The 24502-nt window shown below is 42.1% G+C and overlaps 1 protein-coding gene across 1 annotated transcript in view; it reads right to left on the reverse strand.

Moving 5' to 3' along the window:
* The window catches only part of LOC127622987 (protein unc-13 homolog C-like), a 163657-nt gene that overhangs the window by 82926 nt on the left and 56229 nt on the right, over positions 1 to 24502 (reverse strand). Inside the window, 3 exon segments of the mRNA XM_052097209.1 lie at positions 7808 to 7893; positions 11107 to 11240; positions 22521 to 22649. Coding sequence (XP_051953169.1) covers positions 7808 to 7893; positions 11107 to 11240; positions 22521 to 22649 — 349 coding nt within the window.

Consider the following 24502-nt stretch of genomic DNA (forward strand, 5'->3'; position numbering starts at 1 on the left):
AAAAAAGGCCTTACTTTTCTGAATTAAAACTATATCATAAACTGTTATGAGTACTTTAATACTTTGGCAATATTGTAAAAGCTTTTTTAGATCCTGAAAACAGATGATCAGGTTATGAATATGCGGTAGTAAAGTTCATCTCTCAATACTGCATGATACTTATTTCTGATCTAGACACCTACTGTCTGCAATTTCAGTATCAATTGTGAACACTAATAGTTGAATCAGCATGTTTTTGGTGCAGATCCGTATCGGCTACAGGAATTCGCTCTCAGTAACTGCACAGAACAACAGACTTTGATCAAAATGAGATCTGAAATGCTGACCGCACATGTGCCAAGACAGCTTCAAGCTTATATATCTGCTATATATATATATATATATATATTTTATTTCAGAAACAGCAGTGAGTACACGCTATAACTGTAGACCTGATAACATTATTAAACAGATACTGTCATGAGTCAGGTTTTTCTTCCCTCTCGTACACACACGCAGACACTCACCCACACACACTCTCTTTCTCTCTTCTGCTTCGTTCTGCAGGCCTTCCTCTCCTCTCACACCTGTCAGTCATTGCGATCAGCGCTCGCGCTGATTTGCTTTGACACCTGTTTCCACTTTCCCCTAAGTGCGCACTCTTTATCTGGTGTTTGTTCTGGTAGATTCTTTGTCGGATTATTGTTGCATGTTACACGTTACTATTTCCGCGACCTTCATGTCATCACAGTTAAGTGCTTACCCTGTCTTGTCCTGTTTTTCTGGATCAGCCTCGCTTCAAAGTAGCGTCCGTGCCCTGCTGTTGCTGCTGCATGTGAACCTATGCGGTTCTCTCTCTCTGGCTGAGACTTCTACCCCTGATCATCAAGTCTGCCCCAAGGGAGTCCTGTTCTGTTTCTCATCGCGACTAGAGGCAGCGCTCCTCTTTAAGTTACTCATCCAGCTCTGTGTGCTTTTACAAGAGACTGCCTTTGTTTGTTATCACTCCATTAAAGACTGTTATTTCTGTCATCTCTGTTTTGGATCCATCATTTTACCGTAACAGAATAATCCGACCAGACATGGATCCGGCAGATGAGATGCCCGTCCGGGCGGCGGTCGGGCTCCAGGGAACTATGCTCGGCAGACACGAGGAGGAGTTGGCGCCGCTCATCAGGCCGTGAGGAGTCTTGCAGCTCAGGTGTCTGATTTGTCTGCTCGTTTACTTCTCCAGGAGTCTTCCTTGTCTCACAACCGACAGCTGCCCCCAGAGCCGCGAATCAACAATCCATCCTGTTATGCTGGTGAGCCTACTGAGTGCAGAGCCTTTCTCATTCAATGTGAGATTGTTTTTTCTCTTCAGCCCCAGACGTATGCGGAGGATCGGGCTCGCATTGCATATGTTCTCTCTCTCCTCACGGGACGTGCACGCGAGTGGGGGACGTCCGTCTGGGAGGCACAATCAACATGCTGTAGCAGGTTTGGGTCGTTCAAGGATGAGATGATAAAGGTCTTTGATAGATCCGTCTTCGGCAGTGAAGCCTCACATCTTCTTGCTGTTCTACGTCAGGGCAGAAGATCTGTGGCCGACTTCGCTATTGAGTTCCGTACTCTAGCTACTACTTGTGAGTGGAATGAACCTGCACTAATCGCTCGCTTTCTTGAAGGGTTGAATTTAGACCTTAAGGAGGAGATTTACGCACGGGGGTCGCCAACTCAGCTCGATCAGCTCATCGATCTGGCCATTCGCCTGGACAAGTGTTTCGAGCAGAGGCGACGAGTTCGTTCTCCCATTTCCACATCAGGTGATGAGTTTTCTTCTGCTACTGTTCCCGTCCTGCACCAGCCTGATGTTGAGCCCATGCAGGTTGGGAGCGTCGCGATCTCCTCGGAGGAACGCCAGCGGCGAATAAAGAACCGTCTCTGTCTCTACTGTGGTACGGCTGGTCACTTTGTTTCGATCCTGCAGTTTAAAAGCCAAGGCTCGCCAGTAGACGGAGGAGTACTGGTGAGCTGTCTGTCATCTCCTCATCCCCAGGTCTCGAACTACGATCTCTGCTGTTATCCGTCGGGCTGGGTTCTCTGCGACTGGTCTTGCTCTCATTGACTCAGGTGCTGAGGGCAATTTTATCGATGAAGGGTGGGCCCGTGAGCACAAGATTCCTTTGGTCGATTTGACTCAGACTGCTTCTGTCTTTGCCCTGGATGGCAGAGAACTCACTTCAGTTCGTCGCGTCACCAGTCCGGTTAGTCTCACGGTCTCCGGCAATCATCAAGAGACTATTTCTTTTTATGTTTTTCAGTCCCCCTTTACCCCCGTTGTTTTAGGACATCCCTGGCTTATCCAACATAATCCTCAGATTGACTGGGTTAAGGGGTCTATTCATTCATGGAATTTATCTTGTCATGTAAATTGTCTGGTATCTGCTGTCTCCCCGTGTCTTCTGTTCCTGTGTTTCAGGAGGAGCCTGATGATTTGTCTGGAGTCCCGGAGGAGTACCATGATCTGCGGGCGGTTTTCAGTCGCTCCGGCGGTTTCTTTACCGCCTCACCGTCCGTCACGACTGCTCCATCGAACTCCTACCTGACACCATGCCTCCTCGCGGTAGGCTGTACTCTCTTCGGCGCTCGAACGAGAGGCTCTGGAGAAATATCTCACAGAGTCCCTCGACGCGGGGATCATTGTTCCTTCTTCGTCCCCCGCCGGTGCTGGGTTTTTCTTTGTTAAGAAGAAGGATGGGTCTTTGCGCCCTTGTATCGACTATCGAGGGCTCAACGACATAACAGTCAAGAACCGTTATCCCTTGCCTCTTATGTCGTCTGCTTTTGAGATCCTACAGGGCGCAAAGATATTTACTAAATTAGACTTGCGCAACGCTTACCATTTGGTGCGTATCAAAGAGGGAGACGAGTGGAAGACCGCGTTTAACACTCCTGTCGGGCACTTTGAATATCGGGTTTTACCGTTCGGTCTGGTCAACGCCCCCGCTGTTTTTCAAGCCTTAGTAAACGATGTCTTGAGAGACATGCTTAACGTTTTTGTTTTCGTTTACTTGGATGACATCCTAATTTTCTCACCATCTCTCCAGGTACACGTTCAACACGTTAGCCGTGTTTTGCAGCGTTTATTAGAGAATCGCCTTTTGTTAAAGCTGAGAAATGCGCGTTTCACGTCAATCGGTTACTTTTCTCGGTTCGGTTGTTTCTGCGGAGGGATTAGTATGGACCCTGACAAGGTTCGAGCAGTTCTCGATTGGGCTGTCCCGATTCCGAGTCTCGCTCCAACGATTTCTGGGGTTTGCAAATTTTTACCGGCGCTTTATTCGTAACTTTAGCCAGGTTGCCGCTCCCTCACCGCTCTCACCTCGTCCAAGACCAGGTTTGCTTGGTCAGAGGAGGCTCAGGATGCGTTTGACTGCCTAAAGAGGCTCTTTACCTCGCGCCCATCCTGGTCACCCCTGACCCTGTACGCCAGTTTATCGTTGAGGTCGATGCCTCCGACATTGGAGTAGGAGCTATCTTGTCGCAACGCTCTTCCCAGGATAACCGGGTTCATCCGTGCGCGTTTTACTCCCACCGTCTTTCGCCGCGGAGCTCAACTACGACGTTGGTAACCGAGAACTCCTGGCGATCCGTCTGGCGCTCGGTGAGTGGCGACACTGGCTTGAAGGAGCCAGTGTACCATTCATTGTCTGGACGGATCATCGCAATCTGGAGTACATTCGCTCTGCTAGACGTCTTAACGCTCGTCAGGCCCGCTGGGCATTATTTTTCGATCGCTTTGATTTTTCTATTTCCTTTAGACCCGGTTCCAAGAACCTCAAACCAGACGCTCTTTCTCGGCAGTTCGACTCGTCAGAGGGTGCCTCGACCGATGAGAGGGTTTTACCTCCGCGCTGTGTGGTCGGGGCAGCCGTCTGGGGAGTGGAACAAGCGGTTAAGCGTGCTCTTTTGCGCACTACGAGACCCCCCCGCGCCCCTGAGGGAGCTTTGTTTGTACCCGAGGCCGTTCGTTCGACGGTTCTTCGCTGGGGGCATTCGTCTAAATTAGTCGCGCACCCCGGGGTAAGAGGTACGCTAGCTGTTATCCGTCAGAGATTTTGGTGGCCCACTCGTGAGCGCGATATTCGGCGTTTTGTTTCCGCTTGTTCTATCTGCGCCCAGACCAAGTCTAGTAACAGTCCTCCGGCGGGTCTTCTCAGACCTCTCCCCATTCCTTCGCGTCCCTGGTCTCATATCGCGTTGGATTTCGTTACCGGGCTTCCTCTTTCGGCTGGTAATACGGTCATTCTCACCGTCGTGGACCGTTTTTCCAAGGCCGCGCATTTTATTCCGCTCCCTAAATTACCGTCGGCGCAGGAGACCGCCCAGATTATGGTGGACCACGTATTCAAGATCCATGGTCTTCCTTCGGACATTGTGTCTGACAGAGGTCCTCAATTCACCTCTCAGTTCTGGAGGGAATTCTGTCACCAGATAGGGGCTTCCCCCAGTCTGTCGTCAGGATTCCATCCACAGACCAATGGGCAAGCCGAAAGGACCAATCAGATTCTTGGTCGCATGTTGCGTAGCCTCATCTCTCAGAATCCCGTGTCATGGTGCGATCAGTTACCCTGGGCCGAATATGCCCATAATTCTCTTCCATCGTCCGCCACTGGGTTATCTCCGTTTGAGGGTTGCCTCGGTTACCAACCGCCTGTTTTCTCTACGCAGGAGTCTCAGGCCTCTGTTCCGTCTGTCGAGGCTTTCATTCAGAGGTGCAAACGCACTTGGAGGAGGGTGAGATCCGCCTTATGTCAAACTAGGAAACGTACTCGTCGAGCCGCCAATCGCCGCAGAGTTAGATCTCCCAGATATGTTTGCGGCCAGAGGGTGTGGTTATCCACCGCAATTTACCCATTCAAGAGACGTCTCGTAAGCTCATGCCCCGTTTTGTTGGACCCTTTTCTATTGTGAAGGTCATTAGTCCAGTCGCTGTTAAGCTTAGACTGTCCGGTCAGATGCGGCGGCGTCCATCCGGTCTTTCATGTCTCCTGCATTAAACCCGTCATTCGATGCGCCCGCCGCCCCTCTTCCCCTCCTCCTATTGACGAGGGGCCTCTATCTACAGAGTTCGCAGGCTCCTCGACGTTCGGTCCTCGGGGCGTGGTCACCAGTTTTTGGTGGACTGGGAGGGTATGGTCCTGAGGAGAGGCGGTGGATTCCAGCCCGGGACATCCTGGACCGCTCGCTGATTGATGACTTCTACCGGTCCCGTCAGGCTTCTTCCTCGAGCCTAGAGGCTCGTTGAGGGAGGGGTACTGTCATGAGTCAGGTTTTTCTTCCCTTTTGTTTCTCGTACACACACGCAGACACTCACCCACACACACTCTCTTTCTCTCTTCTGCTTCGTTCTGCAGGCCTTCCTCTCCTCTCACACCTGTCAGTCATTGCGATCAGCGCTTGCGCTGATTTGCTTTGACACCTGTTTCCACTTTCCCCTAAGTGCGCACTCTTTATCTGGTGTTTGTTCTGGTAGGTTCTTTGTCGGATTATTGTTGCATGTTACACGTTACTATTTCCGCGACCTTCATGTCATCACAGTTAAGTGCTTACCCTGTCTTGTCCTGTTTTTCTGGATCAGCCTCGCTTCAAAGTAGCATCCGTGCCCTGCTGTTGCTGCTGCATGTGAACCTATGCGGTTCTCTCTCTCTGGCTGAGACTTCTACCCCTGATCATCAAGTCTGCCCCAAGGGAGTCCTGTTCTGTTTCTCATCGCGACTAGAGGCAGCGCTCCTCTTTAAGTTACTCATCCAGCTCTGTGTGCTTTTACAAGAGACTGCCTTTGTTTGTTATCACTCCATTAAAGACTGTTATTTCTGTCATCTCTGTTTTGGATCCATCATTTTACCGTAACAGATACTGTCAATGTTACACCGTACAGCACAGAATGAGTTCAGATTGGATTGAAATGTGTACATATGATTATTTATCGGAAATACAGTACAGCTATGGAGAAGATCCGATTAGTATTTCTTAGAATATTTGAGGGACAAGTGAGCATTTCAGGTTTTATTTTGTGTGTGTGTATCTACTGGATGATTATTATACAGTCCACAATGAACTAAATAGTTGTACAGTTTTTCAACTGAAAAGCAGGAATTTGTAAATATGAGTTAGTGCCAAATGCCACATGTAATTAAAAGAAAGGTTCAATTGCTTTAAGATGCAACATGCAACACAAAAAACATAGATAGATTTTTTTAGAATATTCCATTTGTTAAAATTAGTTAATGCATTAGGTATCATGAACTAAAAATGAACAAGATATTTTTTCATCATTTAATAATCTTTGTTAATGTTATTAAAAAAATACAATTGCTCATTGTTAGTTCATAGTGCTTTAACTAATGATAACATATACAACTTTTGATTTTAAAATTGTATTTGCATATGTTGAAATTTACTTTAACCAAGATTAATGCTATAAAAGTATTGTTCATGATTAGTTCATGTTAAATAATGCTGTTAACTAATGTTAACAAATGGAACATTATTGTAAAGTGTTACCACATTTTCATATGAATTCTTCCTCAAATAATCCCATGGGTCTGTTTGGGCTCCTTCACTCAAAGAATAGATGCTGATTAACATGCCATTATAAATAAGTGAAAATATTTAACTGACAGGGAGTGAAATAAGTTCAAATTCAGTTAACTTTGAACGTTGACATATAATACAAAAAATATATTAAGTGTGTGTGTGCTTTTGTATTTAATACCTGTAGTTGCCTCATATTAAGGTCAATTTAGCAACACACACTAATCTGGATTATATTAATCTGAAAGAGAGATTTGCTAAAAAGCCATAGTGGAAAACAATAATGAAATGACAATAAAACTGTTAAAAGTAATAGATGTTATCTCATGGCAACATGTCAATCCATTTAAATAAAATCATAGCAAAAGCAAGGAAGTGTGCAAAATCCATAGATTCCCATTACCTTGGCACCTGGTTCCTATGGCAACCTAAAGATGGTTCTGGAACCTGTGAAATACAGAGCCTGTGGGTGTGGCTTTTCATTCTCTAAGTTTTCCAAGTAGACAATCTGTGGTCAGGGGCATGGAAGCGCACGCGCTCGCGTGTGTGTGTGTGTGTGTGTGTGAGCGTGTATTTATCACTTTGTGGGGACCAAATGTCCCCATAAGGATAGTAAAACCCGAAATTTTTGACCTTGTGGGGACATTTTGTCGGTCCCCATGAGGAAAACAGCTTATAAATCATACTAAATTATGTTTTTTGAAAATGTAAAAATGCAGAAAGTTTTCTGTGAGGGTTAGGTTTAGGGGTAGGGTTAGGTTTAGGGGATAGAATATAAAGTTTGTACAGTATAAAAACCATTATGTCTATGGAAAGTCCCCATAAAACATGGAAACACAACATGTGTGTGTGTGTGTGTGTGTGTGTGTGTGTGTGTGTGTGTGTGTGTGTGTAGCCTTTGAGAGCATCCCATCTCTGGTTAGATTTAAATATCACGGGGAAATTTGAAACCAAGATAGTCGGTTCCAAATGTAACTATTAAACACAGATGCTACACAGTCCTATTGTCATCAGCTACACACACTATAACCGTAACCAATAATATCCATTAATTATCATTCCAAATCTTGTCATGATCATAATCACCAACTTAGTATGGTCAATGTATGCTTGAAATAGTTGATTTGTGGAGTTTGGTGGTCTCAAATCCAAACAGATCCATCTTTAAAGAACCATGCTAGAACAAACTTGCCTGCAAATATCTCTAAACCCACTGAGGCAGTTGAAAAAAAACTTCAGAGTAACTCACCCTCCATTGCGTACTTCATATCTATAGCGAAGAGGTTCCACATGATTTCAGCACTAATTTTACCCATGTTCAATTCTTGAGGGAACCTGGAATTAAAAACAGGCATCATTGCTGACGATACAGAAATCTGTTCAGCTATGTTAGTCATTCATTAATTCATCCATCTAGCTCTCTATCAGAGAGAGATATTCTCCTTAAAATTAAAGATTTTTGTAATCAATTAGAATTTTTTTTGTTTGTTTTTGGATAAAATGGAAACATTCAATATAAGGTGAGGACTTGAATATTGAGTGTTTGAAAATAATTTAGTTATAAATTCATTATATTCTCTATTGTCGTTCATTGAAATGGGCAGCATGTTGCTTGACTGACATGTCTTGGTCTGGGTCTGGTCTTATGAGTTAGGACTTGGTTTAGATCTGGGTCTGGGTCTTAGGGAGTCTATGACTTATGGAGCACAATATTGGTCTAGGTCTAGATGTTAGCTGGGCCTGGTATTTGTCTGGATCTTAGATTTAGGACTTGGTGTGGATCTGGGCTTTAAAGGGTCTGGTAAGGTCTGTGTTTAGGTCTTAGGGGTCTGATATTGGTTTGGGGTCTGGGTTTTAGTGGATCAATATTTGTCTAGATCTAGTTCTTTGGTAGGTCAGATATTGATCTGGTCTGGGTCTTAGATTTAGGCCTTGGCCTAGATATGGGCCTTAAGGGGTCTTGAAGGCCTGTGTTTTGGTCTTAGGGGGTCTGGTGTTAGTTTGGAGTCTGGGACACCTGGGGTGTAGTATTGGTTTGAGTCTAGATCTTAGGTAGGTCTGATATTGGTCTGATGTTGATCTTAGGTTGGTCTGATATTGGTCTTAACAGTTCTGGGACTAATATATAGGCCTTAGTCTAGATCTGGGCCTTAAGGTGTTTGGCAAGGTTTGTGTTTGAGGCTTAGGTGGTCTGGCATTGGTTTGAGGTCTGAGCTTTTAGGTGGGTCTGGGAATTTTCTGGGTCTTATGGTGCGTTCATATACAACACAAATTGAGTTTTTCGCACGGCGCGATTACATACAATGTCCATGCAAAGATGTGAATAGACGTAAATAGTAGAATAGAAGCTTAGTAGCAGAAGAAATCAGTAAAAATGGGTGAGAAAATGGTTGTAGCGGTGAGTGGGCACACGGAATTGTATGAAACAACGTCAGCGTATCTGGGACTTTCACAACAGATACAGAGCAGCAATCGCTGTGATATCGGCCATGGTTGATGAAGTTGTCGTAGAAGACCCTCCTCCTGTCCTATTCAAGAAGAGCAGGGGGAATACTCGTGGGTTCATGTTACTCACGCGAATGCGAGTATAAACACATATTTAATCCAGCGGTCAAACTCGCGCGAAAAAGAATGTCTGCGTTGTATGCGAACGCACCATTGGGGTTAGGCCTTTGCCTGTAACTGGGCCTTATGTGGTCTGGAAATCTTTAGGCCTTAGATTTAGGACTTAGACCTGGACATTAAGTGGTCTAGAAAGGCCTTTATTGTGTCTAATGTTCTAATATCTAATATTGATCAGGTTCTCAATTGTCTGTGAATGGATCTTAGGTGGTCAGGTATTAGTCTGGGTCTTAGAGGGTCTGGCATTAATCTGCATCCTGGAGTTTTTGGTCTTGATTCAAACCCTGTTCTCATAATACAACACATAAACTCTCTAAAATACACAATCAAGACACAAATGAGAATGAATATAGTAAATTGCTCTCATTAGGAACACTTCCATCACTATGAGAGAGAGAGAGAGAGAGAGGCAAGAGGAGTGTTAAGGCATCCCGTCCCATCTTAGACATGCATATCTTCACAGATCCCTTGAGCTCATTCCTCATACGGCCATCACATTTACCTCACTACCCTATTACAAGAGCTGTTTCCATGGCAACCAGTGCATAAGCTGCCATACCATACTAGTGAGTGAAGTGATCAGTTCTCCTTCCCCACACTCACTGCTCAAAAACAATTTCCAACCAATTTAGACCAGATTAAATTATATTTGGTCCAAGCTAATTGCTTTAGGACTTACAGAAGAGCCCAGTAGAGGGATGGAGAGATGGACACATATGGATGTATATGTCCATGGATATTATATATATATATATATATATATATATAGTAATTATTTAGTAAATTAAATGTTTGTTTATTAAAGCACATTTTTGTACATGTCTTTTGCTGATACACAGTGGGATTCAAAAGTCTGAGAATACACTGATCTTTTTTAAACCTGGAAATAAAACAAACAGTTTTTCCATTTTTAATAATTAAAAACAAACAGAAGAGATAATTGAAGAAGAAATGTTTAAGGAAAGTACATTTGAGACATTGGCCATACTAACTCTTTTGTATAGTTCAATTGAATTACTCAAGATACTCTTTAGAAAATTCTCAAATCATGCTGGATAACATGGATCAGCTTGGTTTGTCCATTCCAGCTCGAGTGCATGCTGTAATTAAAGCAAAAGATTTAGGCCCACAGTACATACCAAATACTGAAATAAAGAAATGCTGAAATTCGTGTACAACTGTTTTCACTCAAATTCGTGTTCTGATAATATAATATGTAATGAGAAAAATGGTACCAACCAGAAAAATGTCAAATAGAAACAATTTCCCTAGTGGTCTTGGACTTTTGGATCCCACTGTATACACATTGGCAGTACTGTATATCTGTATTGGCCCGTTGAAGAAAAATAAATTTGTTGACCACTAATATCCACTGAACTTGTGGTCTAAAATATATGATTTTCATTACTAAAATTTTTCATGCAACTTCTGAAGAGAAACAAAGGACAGGCACACATAAACACATAAACAAACAAAAACACACAGCAGTCGCTGTGAGAGATCATTAAATTCCAAACATAGTATATGCTGTTTTCTGTACTCAACACGAGTCCAAAGTCGCCATCAAAACTAATGATACTGTTTTATAAGTTTAAGGTATAGCCAGTAACATCACACTCATGCCCACACACACTTCTACAAAATTGTGAGATAAAAGAGAAAGGGCAGAGGAAAAAAGAAAAACAAATTGTAAAGGAAAGATGATTCTTTGCTCTGTTTGAATCGTGTGCTAAATTATTCAGTTCTGCTGCCTGCCTGTGACTCACTGCTGGAGAAACACTATCAGTGTCTGTTCAGCACTCACTCACTAAAACTCTTTTGCAGAAATCAAAAAAGACACAAATGTCATTGCTGTCTAATACAGATACATTCTGATGGGTTCAATGCGTGTTCCCATAGTAGTGTACGTGTGTGAGTGGTACTCACTGGTTAATGATGGGTGTGTAAGCTGTTCTGTCCTCATCTATAACAGACACCATCAGCGTGATCAGTTTGGGCCAGAAATCCAAGTTCTTGATGGACGGGCCCTGTTCCTCTCTTGGTAAATCCTGCTTCTTAACCTAGAGAAAGAGAGACAGAAAGATTAAATAAAGAAAAATTCTAACATTTTTCCTTATCCGTCTACTAACCGGTAGTGTTTTGTAGCGTTTTAATAATTTAGTCAGGTTAACTGATCGCAGGATGGAGAATGTGAGCTCTAAGCACTTTGGTTAAGTGTTTTTGCTTTATAAGGCATTTTGCTCAAGGTATTGAGAACACACACACACACACACACACACACACACACACACACACACACACACACACACACACACACACACACACACACACTCTGATCTCTGACTAAAATAATTTACACTCAAAACGATTTCGTTCTAAGACCTACTATTTCCTGCCCTTTAAGTTCAATAACGTCTTCGTCTATTATGCAGTACTGCAGTTTTGTAGGGCCCCAGTTCTGTTACAACTCCTATCAGACTATTCACTAAGGCTACGTTGAATCCCAAACACTCACTTTGAGTGTTTGGGATTCACAACCGGATGTTCTAAAGGATGTGACTCCATATTTTCTAACCAATTTAGCACTTCAAACAGGCTTGACAAACAGAGTATTCGCCTGCTGTGTGAACCTAGCCTCAATCAACAAGGAAACTTTTCATTAGCTCAGTTGATCATTGAGAAATGATGCATCTTATCGCAATGCTCAATGTGCATCGTGAGCATCCATACAGCTGTAAAGATATAAAAGACACTTTAGAATTCATCTAATACACAGTGAGTGTGATCTGGTGGATTACAGGTACATTTACATTTACATTTACATTTATGCATTTGGCAGACGCTTTTATCCAAAGCAGGGAATAATTACAGGGACAATCCCCCCGGAGCAACCTGGAGTTAAGTGCCTTGCTCAAGGACACAATGGTGGTGGCTGAGGGGATCGAACCAGCAACCTTCTGATTAACAGTTATGTGCTTTAGCCCACTACGCCACCACCACTCCTATTAGGTACGAACATCTCTTGCCATACATGTCAGAGTTCACTGTGGGGATGCTTGTTTATCATGGATCTGGGTGGTAAAAACAGCACTCTCTCTTCCACACGAACTCTCCCACAATGCCTTTCAGTCTGACATCAGGCCAGGCCTATTTGATGGATAACTGGGCATCATGCCAGTCTATTTCTGGCACCTCTCCGGGCTGTTTTCTACAGCATAACAATTCTCACGAAAACTCTAGAGCATTAAACTTCTCAGCGTCCAGGGACTTTAGAATTAGATTTAATCTATTCTTAAAGGAATCGTTCATCCCAAAATAAAAATTATATCGTCATATATACACCCTTATGTCGTTGCAAAACCCATATACCTTTCTTTTTCCATGCACAAAAAGCAAATTTACAGCAAAATGTAAAAGTTTCCCTTTTTCATACAATGAAAGTGAATTGTGACAATGGCCGTTTTCTATAGTGAATAAAATTAACAAACTTAAATTTCAGTTTTCTCCTCACACAAAGCTATCATATGACTTTATGAGACTTGGAATATAGCGCCAGAGTCATATGGACTACTTTTATTTTTTTTTGTTTTCCATTTATATGATTGACAGCTCATGGTCCCCTTCCATTTTCATTGTATGGAAGAGAGCACATCGAACATTCTGCCAAACTTCACTTGTTCAACAGAAGAAAGTCATATGACATATGGTTTAGAATGACATGAGGGTGAATTTAACCATTTTACTAACTCATCATAACCTCATACATTATAATTCACTTAAAACTATTCTGCACTTACATTTCATTTGAAATAAATTGAAATTTCATAAGGTAACACTAAGATTAATTGCTTATGCTGTTGCCCAGCACATAACTTCAATGTAGCATGCAGTATATGCAAAACAAGGACTGAGCATATTTTGCACATTGATGTCGTCATAATTGCACATTAAAAATATTTGCTCTATCCCGCCTACAATATTACCTCATCATCTGCAATTACAACATATATGTATATATATACAGCACTTACTTAATTATTTGTTATTTCTTGTTTTCTACCTCTTTTCAGTTCAATTTATAAATGTTTATTTAAATGTTTTTTTTTATTTCTGTATGCTATTTATTTACCTCTTAAATGTAACTATTGCCAAACATGGACACACAAAGTAAGAATCTTTATTATATAATGAAACCTGTTACCCAGTGCACATGACAATCAATAACTTGGTAACACTTTAAAGTAAGGTAGTATCTGTTAACAAACTACATTAGATAACATGATGAACTAAAAATAAAACAATCCTTTTACACTATTTATTAATCTTGTTAATGTTAATTTTCAACATACAGTATACTTTTTTAACATTAACATTTGTATACTTCTGCATTAGTTAATAAATCATGAACTAACATCAACTAGCAATGAACAAATGCATTTTCCTAAATTAACATTAACCAAACGAAATAAATGCTTGGAAATATTTTCATTATTAGTTCATGAAACCTAGTACATTAACAAAGGTTAATGAATTGAACATTATTGGAAACACTGTCCATGGGACTGAGATATGAAGTGCTGAAATACTGTCCATGGTGCTGAAGTACTCACTGCAGTCTGATTGATTGCTTTCTGATTAGTATTACTAATCTTCCTCATATACAGGGTATAATAATGCCTCAAATTACAGTACTATTTTTTTTAACACATCAGTGTACTGAATACAGCAAGCTTCACTGTAAACCATGCTAAAAATCTGTGTTGTCAATTTTGTGTTGTGTGTGAGTGTGTGTATGTGGGCGTCAGACCTGCAGTTTTGATTAAGGAGAAAGCTGCTCCTACAGGGCGTTGAGCAATATGTGTTGAACTACATCAGAGTCCACAGGATAAGAACTGATCTGAGGACAGAACACTGATTTCCACTTTGTTTTTAGGAATGAAAAAAAAAAAAACGTTTGTCCTCATTTCTTATTCAAATCCAGAATGTTGATGATGCGGTAATTTACATATAAAAGAAGAGGAGTAACATTTATAGTACTAAACTACAAGAGAATACACTCGAAACATCACACACTGACAATAAAATGCATAAAACAATTTTATTTTCATGTGAAGTTTATAGAATCTTGTTTGATATTAACAACACTCAATCTCTAAGTGCCCCATCACAAAAATAACTCGTTGCAAAAATAAATGTGGAGTAGGTAAAGTGGAGGAAGAATTTTCTCGGGAGTGACATAAACATCTTTTTACCGAATTTTTGGGTCATTGACAAATAGGGTTGTCTTTAATAAGAAAAAAATTCAGCAATCTTTCTAAATTTAGTTGAAAACGTGTCAAGTTCATAGACACATAGTCTTTGTGTCCATACTAGTTTCATTAATGTGATTTCATAAAAACATTTGTAGCATTTTCTACATAAAAATAAAATAATTACTTTAAAAATGTCAAGTGGTATAACCATCAAGTGAAAGGTATTAAAATACTTTCCTTGCACTTTGAATACATATGTATACACAACTTAATTAAATACGTTTTTAAAGGATTACGTTTTTACAAATATTATGAATTTTTGAGTCACAAAGCCAAATAAGTTTTCTTAGGGTTGCTCCATATGACCGGAATGGACTTTTCATAAAAATGTCAAAATATCGAATATGTTTTAAAGACATTCACACACACAGTTATGAAGGTCTAAAGAGGTCCTCTCTGTTTAATGTCTGTTCTTTTTTTCCACATGGCAACAGCAGGGCCTACAGTACTGTCAGTTACACCACCTTGGTAGATAAAAGTTTTTATTATTATTCCAAACTACGTGTGCCAACATTTCTTTTTCAATAATTTCAGCTTTTAATGAGACTTTTTATTTTTCCTGTCACTGGACAGTTGCACCACTTTTGGCATTAAGCCCTAGAAAATATATCAAACGAATTTGAAATCAGTAATTGAAAACATTTATATATTAAGCATATTTAAGTATTGATTTATGTGAATTGCATTTTTAATGTGTTTTTAATGAACTAACTAATTAAAAATGAGCATTAAATTGCAATTAATATTGTTAGTACTGTTTGCCAAGACAAGCATCATTACTGCTATTGCTCATACTTAGCAATAGCATGTACAGGTTTGAACAACTACCTAGCAATGCCCTAGAAATGGACTACAAATAACCTAGCAACAACCCACATCCCCTTAGCAACTGCACATCTATCCTTGGCAATTGGCAACATGACACTTTAGCACCGTGGAGGTGAATTCTTTACTCATTCACATTTTCTTTCCAAAATGTGAACATTTTGTACATTTTTTCATTCCTTCCAAACATTAGTTTGAAAAATGTAAAGGTATCTGCTCTGGCATAATTATTTATTTGTGTCTGTGTGTCACATCTCTCACAACACACAACACCAGCATCTGTCGGTCATCACACAGACACACACTGGTCATTAACACGAGACAAAGGACACACATACACAGAGTACACAAACACTCACACACAATTACATACACTCTACACACAGACAATTTTTTTGTCACACACACTTCATAAACACACACACAACAAATGGAGCTGAGTCACTCCATCCCAATGAATTTAGATGGGATGGATTTTTCCTTAGGGCATGTGTCTGTATGTATGTGTGTGTGTGTGTGTGTGTGTGTGTGCTACTGTTGTATAAGAGAAGATTGTTCTGAAAATGAGATTATCATATTCATATTAGAAATGAAAATTATCACTATGCCTTATTAAAAAGGCATAGTGAGTGAAATACGACCCATTAAAGAGTGAAATATGACCCAGAAATATTTGTCACAGCATGAAAATCACCCTAATACTTATGCAATTACATTCACAATTAAACAAGTACTGTTTTTCTTGTGGCCCTGCGATGGACTGGCGACCTGTCCAGGGTGTCCCCCGCCTTTCGCCCAATGTTAGCTGGGATAGGCTCCAGCCCCCCGCGACCCTGTACACAGGATAAGCAGTTGACGATGGATGGATGGATGGATGTTTTTCTTGTTTGTTTTGTCAGAAGATTCTGCCCATTTATTTGTCTCTATTCAGTGTATCTCTCTTCTTGTGTCCCATCATATTTCTCTCATCCTTTTTTTCTTTTTCCAGTCCCTCGACTCTTTCTCTTTCTCTCTCATGTTTCCATGTATCTCCTTCACTCAAATCATACTAACAGTATTTGGTTGTTCTTTTTGACATGATTACATAACATACTGCTGCCATAACACAATGCTGCCATATTTATATATAAAGCATCTTAAGAAGCATAATTCAATGCGCCCACTCCGCTATCACAAAAAAAAAAAAACCTTTCTTCCTCCACAGGGCTGGTGCTTCATTTAAAACAGAAGATGGGCCACGGGCCACTTCTGCCAAAATATATCCCTCTCCACTACTCTAACTGAAACTCTGGCTCATAATTTTGCCGTTTGAGGACTGCACATGGACTCTGAGCTGGTATTTAGGGCTGTAACAGTTTCCCTGGCTGCTATGCACGAGCATCTCTTTTAAAGAACAAAATGATGCAGACCGTGTTGCCCTCGAGAGATAATTATAATTTATAATTCAAATAAAACACATTTTAGAACATCTCATCTTGTCTGAATGACTTTTTTAAAGATTTTAATGAATTTTGGACACTAAAAGCATACATTTGCTTGCACTGTCTGTGTTGTAAAGTGACCAATTCACTAAAAGAATTATGCTAATCAGGTAACAGACAGTTCCTCTCCGGGAACCAGCACCTTATCGTGGTGGAGAGGTTTGTGTGCCCTTATGATCCTGAGGGTTGTGTTGTCTGGAGCCATGTGCTCCTGGTAGGGTCTCCCAAGGCAAAGTGGTCTCAGGTGAGGGGCCAGACTAAGAATGGTTCACAATGACTCATGGATAAAACGGCAAGAGGAGGAGTTATCCTGCCCGGAGGAAGCCCGGGGCCCCAGTCTGGAGCCAGGCCCAGATGGAGGGCTCGTCGGCGAGCGCCTGGTGGCCGGGTTTGTCACGGAGCCCGGCCGGGCACAGCCCGAAGAAGCGACTTGGAACCCCCCTCTACATCCCTTGGGCCCACCACCCATTGGAGGAACCGCAGGAGTCGGGTGCGCTGCCATATGGGTGGCAGTGAAGGCCGTGGGCCTCGACGGACCAGAACCGGGCAGCAAAGGCTTGCTCTGGGGACGTGGAATGTCACCTCACTGGGGGGAAAGGAGCTGGAACTAGTGAGGGAGGTGGAGCGTTACCAGTTGGATCTGGTGGGGCTTACATCGACGCACAGTTTTGGCTCTGGATCCGTACTCCTGGATAGGGGATGGACTCTATTCTTCTCTGGAGTTTCCCAGGGTGTGAGGCGACGGGCGGTGTGGGGATACTCACGAGTCCCCGGCTGACGCCACTACGTTGGAGTTTACCCGGTGGACGAGAGGGTCGCCTCCCTACGCCTACGGGTTGTGGGGAAAACTCTGACTGTTGTCTGTGCATATGCACCGAACAGCAGTTCAGAGTATTCGGCCTTCTTGGAGACCCTGAATGGAGTCCTGAATAGGGCCCCAGTAGGGGACTCCATAGTGATGCTGGGTGACTTCAACGCACACGTGGGATATGACAGGGACACCTGGAAAAGCGTGATTGGGAGGAACGGCCTCCCTGATCTGAACTCAAGTGGATGTTTGTTATTAGACTTCTGTGCTAGTTATGGATTATCTATAACAAACACCATGTTCGAACATAAGGATGCTCATAAGTGTACGTGGTACCAGAGCACCCTAGGCCGTAGGTCGATGATCGATTTTGTAATCGTGTCGTCGGATCTGAGGCCATATGTTTTGGACACTCGGGTAAAGAGAGGGGCAGAGCTGTCAACCGATCACCATCTGGTGGTGAGTTGGGTCAGGGGGTGGGGAAAGACTCTGGACAGACCTGGGAAGCCCAAGCGAGTAGTGCGGGTGAACTGGGAACGTTTGGAGGAGGTCCCTGTCCACGAGATCTTCAACTCACACCTCCGGCGGAGCTTTTCAGGCATCCCTGCGGAGGTTGGGGACATTGAACCGGAGTGGGCAATGTTCAAAGCTTCCATTGCCGAAGCTGCGGTGGAGAGCTGCGGCCTCAAGGTTTTAGGTGCCGCAAGGGGTGGTAACCCTCGAACACCGTGGTGGACACTGGTGGTCAGGGAAGCCGTCCGACTGAAGAAAGAGGCCTTCCAGGATTTGTTGTCCCGGAGGTCTCCGGAGGCAGTTGCAAGGTACCAACAGGCCCGAAGGGCTGCGCGTGAGGGAGGCAAAGCAGTGGGTGTGGGAAAAGTTCAGAGAAGCCGCACCAAAAGCCACACAAAAGTGCTTCTGGAAAACCGTCCGCCACATTAGGAGGGGGAAACGGGGAACCATTCAAGCTGTATACAGCAAAGATGGGACACTGTTGACCTCAACCGAGGAGGTTATTGGGCGGTGGAAGGAACACTTTGAAGAACTCCTAAATCCCAACACGCCCTCTATTGTAGAGGCAGAGCCGGAGGATGATGGGGGATCAGATTGTATTTCCCTGGGGGAGGTCACTGAGGTAGTCAAACAACTCCGCAGTGGCAAAGCCCCGGGGATTGATGAGATCCGACCAGAAATGCTGAAAGCTTTGGATGTGGAGGGGGTGTCATGGATGACACGCCTCTTCAACATTAGCGTGGAAATCTGGGACAGTGCCTAAGGAGTGGCAGAACGGGGTGGTGGTTCCCTCATCAAAAGGGGGATCAGAGAGTGTGTGCCAACTACAGGGGTGTCACACTTCTCAGCCTCCCTGGTAAAGTTTACTCCAAGGTGCTGGAGAGGAGGGTTCGGCCGATTGTCGAACCTCGGATTGAAGAGGAACAATGCGGTTTTCCTCCTGGCCGTGGAACGACGGACCAGATCTTTACTCTCGCAAGGATCCTGGAGGGGGCCTGGGAGTATGCCCATCCGGTCTACATGTGTTTTGTGGATCTGGAGAAGGCGTATGACCGGGTACCCCGGGAGAGACTGTGGGAGGTGCTGCGGGAGTACGGGGTGGGGGGGTCCCTTCTTAGGGCGATCCAATCCCTGTACGTCCAAAGCGAGAGCTGTGCCCGGGTCCTCGGCATGAAGTCGAGTTCATTCCATGTGGGGGTTGGTCTCCGCCAAGGCTGCACTTTGTCACCAATCCTGTTTGTGATATTCATGGACAGGATATCGAGGCGTAGTCAGGGTGGGGAAGGTGTGCGGTTCGGTGGGCTGGGGATCTCATCGCTGCTTTTTGCAGATGATGTTGTCTTCATGTCATCATCGGTCCGTGACCTTCAGCTCTCACTGGATCGCTTGGCAGTCGAGTGTGAAGCAGCTGGGATGAGGATTAGCACCTCTAAATCTGAGGCCATGGTTATCAGCAGGAAACCGATGGAGTGCGTACTCCAGGTAGGGAATGAGGTTTTGCCCCAAGTGAAGGAGTTCAAGTACCTCAGGGTTTTGTTCACGAGTGAGGGGACAATGGAGCGGGAGGTTGGCCGGAGAATCGGGGCAGCGGGGGCGGTATTGCACTCGCTCTATCGCACCGTTGTCACGAAAAGAGAGCTGAGCCGAAAGGCAAAGCTCTCGATCTACCGGTCAATTTTTGTTCCTACCCTCACCTATGGTCATTTCGTGAGCTGCATTATTTTTTCAGCATTGAAGTTTGTGTGTTTATTTTTTTAAATGTACTGTATAGATTAATGGACCATGAGAAATCCTGTTTTCATGTCTGACTAGGAAGATCAGATCAATGCGGCTTTCTAATTAGAGGGTCACTGTGTGTCAAGACACACATGCACGCACAAACGCACAACAAGAACATTGGAAATAAGTAGTGTCATAACACAGCATGTATTTTACCGCAGGGGTGAAGAGACTATAAAAGATCTGTCTTTTCCTTTTCAGCAAAGAAAAGACAGATCTTCATTCTACATGCTCATGTTTAATTACTAGGTCTGGGAATCAATAACAAGTTCTTATTCTAAACCGAATGATTTCATGACATTTGGTTCTGTTAACATTCTTGAATGTTTAAATTCATAAATATGGATGGAACATTGTACAAAAATACTGTGATGGCACTGGTATTGTTCAACAGTGCCACAGCAAAACAAATGAAGTTTAACGGTACTTTAATTATAATGTATTAAATAATAGAGCTATATGTAATCTATATATTAGAGCTGTCAAAATTAACACGTTAATGCATGCAATTAATAAAAAAAGTTTAAGGTGTTAATTAATGCAATTACAGTTAATAACGAATGAACTGAGCGAGTATTGGTGCTGACAACCACCCCTGGAGTCACAGGTTCGAATCCAGGGTGTGCTGAGTGATTCCAGCCAGGTCTGCTAAGCAACAAAATTGGTCCGGTTGCTAGGGAGGGTAGAGTCACATAGGGTAGCCTCCTTGTGGTCACGATTAAGTGGTTCTCGCTCTTAACGGGGCACATTGTAAGTTGAGCGTGGACCGCGGAGAATAGCATGAGCAAGTCTCTTATCTTTATAAGAGGTGTGGATTGACTGTCTCAGAAGTGGAGGCAACTGAGACTTGTCCTCCACCACCTGGATTGAGGTGAGTAACCGCGCCACCACGAGGACCTACTAAGTAGTGGGAATTGGGCATGCCAAACTGGGTAGAAAAGTAAAAATAATAATAAAAATAATAAAAAAAGCATGAACCCGCAAAAATACTGGGACTTGGACAGAAACTTTGACACACACCCCACAAAACACACAGATCTGTTACTGAGAAAGTACCTACTAATGCTATTGATTGAACAAAACAAGCCCAGATGTGACATAAATAAAGTATTTTGCAGACTCACGAATTATGAACGTGGCTGTAGCAAAGCAGATAGCCACAGTCTACCGGCTGACTAATCTTTTGGTGTATGAGTGTTTAAGAGATTTATTGTCCATTGCAATAAATATAGTTCTTTCAATTATTCAACCTCTCACTTAGACTTTGGGAAATGTTTAATGTTACTTGAAGTGGTGCTATTTTAGTGCATTTCTATATTTATACTGTGGTAGGCTTTGTTTTGAAAGATTTAAAAAAGCATTACACTGATACATATTGTTTTGTTTTCATTCCTAAAAAGGAAATAAAAATGCATTTTATCAAGAAAAGAAGTATATAGAGAGTCAAATTTCAGCACTTTCAAAATCTGTGATTAGCAATAAAAATTATGCAATTAATCGCAATTAACACTAATATATATATATATATATACTGTATATACACTGATCAGCCACAACAGTAAAACCATCTGCCTAATATTGTGTAGGTCCCCCTCATGCCACCAAAACTGCGCCAACCCGCAGATATTCATCTCACCACAATTGCACAGAGTGGTTATCTGAGTTACCGTAGACTTTGTCAGTTCGAGGCCATTCTCTGTTGACCTCTCTCATTAACAAGGTGTTTCCATCCACAGAACTGCCGCTCACTGGATGTTCTTTGTTCTTTGAGACTGTTGTGTGTGAAAATCCCAGGAGATCAGCAGTTACAGAAATATTCAAACCAGCCCGTCTGGCACCAACAATCATCTATGCGATTATCTAATCAGCCAATTGTGTTGCAGCAGTGCAGTGCATAAAATCATGCAAATACAGGTCAGGAGCTCACATCAACAATCAGAATGTGGAAAAATGTGATCTCAATGATTTGGACCGTGGCATAAATGTTGGTGCCAGATGGGCAGGTATGAGTGTTTCTGTAACTGCTGATCTCCTGGGATTTTCACACAAAACAGTTTCTAGAATTTACTCCAAATGGTGCCAAAAAAAAAGTCCAGTAAGCGGCAGTTCTGCAAATGCAAACGCCTTGTTGATGAGAGAGGGCAACAGAGAATGGCCAGACTGATTCGAACCAACAAAGTCTACGGTAACTCAGATAACCGCTCTGTACAATTGTGGTGAGAAAAACAAAACCTCAGAATCCTGTTCTGATATGCGGTTTGGCACTGTTTCGGCAGCACGAGGGGTTGTGCTTGTTGTTAAAAACTGTTTCGTTTTGTTTAGTATGTAGTTGTACTGTCATACAATAACATTTTTATAAGTCTAAAACTCCAGCTTTGATTTATGATCGCTATTAAATGATAAAAATGTTAAAGCTAGAATAGAAATGTTCGAATTAAGAAATGAAAATGATTAAATTAATTTCTTCATTTGAAAATCATGGAATCATTAAGGAACCTAAATCATTAAGTGGCATTGGTACTGAAGTTGGAACCACAATCATTACATTCCTTACGATTCCCATCACTAGCACGTCCTGATCACATTTCAGTCAACATTGCAGCTTGGTCTCTCTTCTCTTACCTGGTCCAGAAGTTGGTTGTAAAGCTCATGGCAGTTGTCAAAGATGTACTTGTAAGTGGAGTCCAGACATGCTTTCACGCAGTCTTTTACAACCATACTGGCTCTGGGGGGATTCTGCAGCTCCTGCACCTAAACAAATCACAAAACCACTCAAAAATTAGTCAAATATAACACACTCTCCAACACTCAACCTAAAACAGTTCATCACACAACACAAAGTTAGACAACTGGATTTCCATATATTCATATTAAGAAATTGTGAGTGGTACTAGCATGTGCAAAATATGCCACCATGATTATATGATTATGTCAGTTACAAGGGCGTTAGTATGCGGTTGCTAAGGTGTACTTACTTACTCATTCTTCAGTATATAACAATATCATCATGGACAGATGTCTTTCCTTGTACTAAGTAAGAGTTTTGAGAATTATATTGTGCTACATGTAAAGTAAATAAAAGACACTATATTTTGTGTGTGTATTTATTTATTTATTTATTGTTTTTTGTCTTATGCAACCGACTAACGTCAGGTTAGTCGGTTGCATAAGACAAAGACTATAAGACTAACGTCGCCATTCCTCTGAGATTGGTGTGTTGGTGTTTGAACATGAGTGCTAAGGGGAGGCATAAACTTCACCCCGGTATGGGCATTCTTCCATTACCCAAGATGCATCATGACAGTTTGAGTTTTTATCCCCCACTCACTCTATCGGTGTGTGGGGCATCTCTGGCTCTTTAGCTGCGCTTCATTGATTTGACTGTGCAGACTTCTCTAGCTGTCACTCATTAAAGTTGCAAAGCACTTTTTATAGGATGTGAGCACTGGGTAATGAGCTGACAGCACTGCGTGTGTGGCCATGTGCTGCTGTGACATCATCTCCTAATGTGCCTCAGTCCACTCTGACTGCACGACTCGGATTAAAACACACGACTTAATTCTTGCAGTTGACAGGCAATCAAAACTCAATGTGGGTTACAGACAAAAAAAAAGATGTCTGAAATGATGAGCGGGGAATATCTTATTTAAAAGCACTTGCCAAGATTTTTTATTGATCTTGGATTCATGTTTTTCAAAAAAAGTTGTATGCCATTTTCAACAATAATTTTAATTTAAAGATTTAAATCGTGCTAAAACGGTGCGCTACGTTTTATAAAATGTTCGTGAGAGTGCTAATTCTAAGTAAAATTTTCATGCTGGAGCAAAGCGCAAGTGGGTGTGGGTGTAGGCGCGCAAACTGTGGGTGTAATGCATGGTAATGAAGTGGCGCATAGCGCAATTTAATATTTTGCAATTTGCTATTTGTATTCACTTCCATTGTAAGTGCCTTACTGTACTTAAATTTTTTAATAAACGAGAAGCAACTAAAATATATATTTTTTTGTGGTAATTAACATTATGCCACAATTCTTTTTGATTGAGTAAAATTAATATTGAACCCCGAATATTCCTTTAAACCCCACATAAAATATCTAATTTAATTTTTAATCAGAAATTGAATTAAAGTTATTGCAAATAATCTGTATGAATGACACTATACATTTTTTTTATTAAATAGATGATGAAAGTAGATCTGGAAAGAATTGATGTGAAATTAATGGATTGTCTATTCAAATGAATACATCAATGTGATTAACATCTACAGCTTTGGAAAAACATTTTAGGCATCAAACCAAGCCTGAAACCTAGGCTACTTTACACAAGTTGCGAATGCAAGCACTTTTAGCAACACAATCTTGTGCTGTTAATTTCCAAAATGTGTCCAAATGTAATTCGAAACGCAATGGAAGTATTCGTTACATTCTGTATTCATTAAACTCGTTAAACTCTGTACAATTTGTAAAGGCAAAGTACTAAGGTGTGTTTCTAGCACAATGACGCAAGGATGCACATTAAGAATGTTAAACGGAATCTTGCACTCGCAATAAATTGGCCAAGCATTTACTTCAGCATTTGCGTACTTGCAAACAGCATGTTTGTGAC

The sequence above is a fragment of the Xyrauchen texanus genome, chromosome 29 (genome assembly GCF_025860055.1).
Source record: "Xyrauchen texanus isolate HMW12.3.18 chromosome 29, RBS_HiC_50CHRs, whole genome shotgun sequence".
In the NCBI taxonomy this organism is placed as follows: domain Eukaryota; kingdom Metazoa; phylum Chordata; class Actinopteri; order Cypriniformes; family Catostomidae; genus Xyrauchen; species Xyrauchen texanus.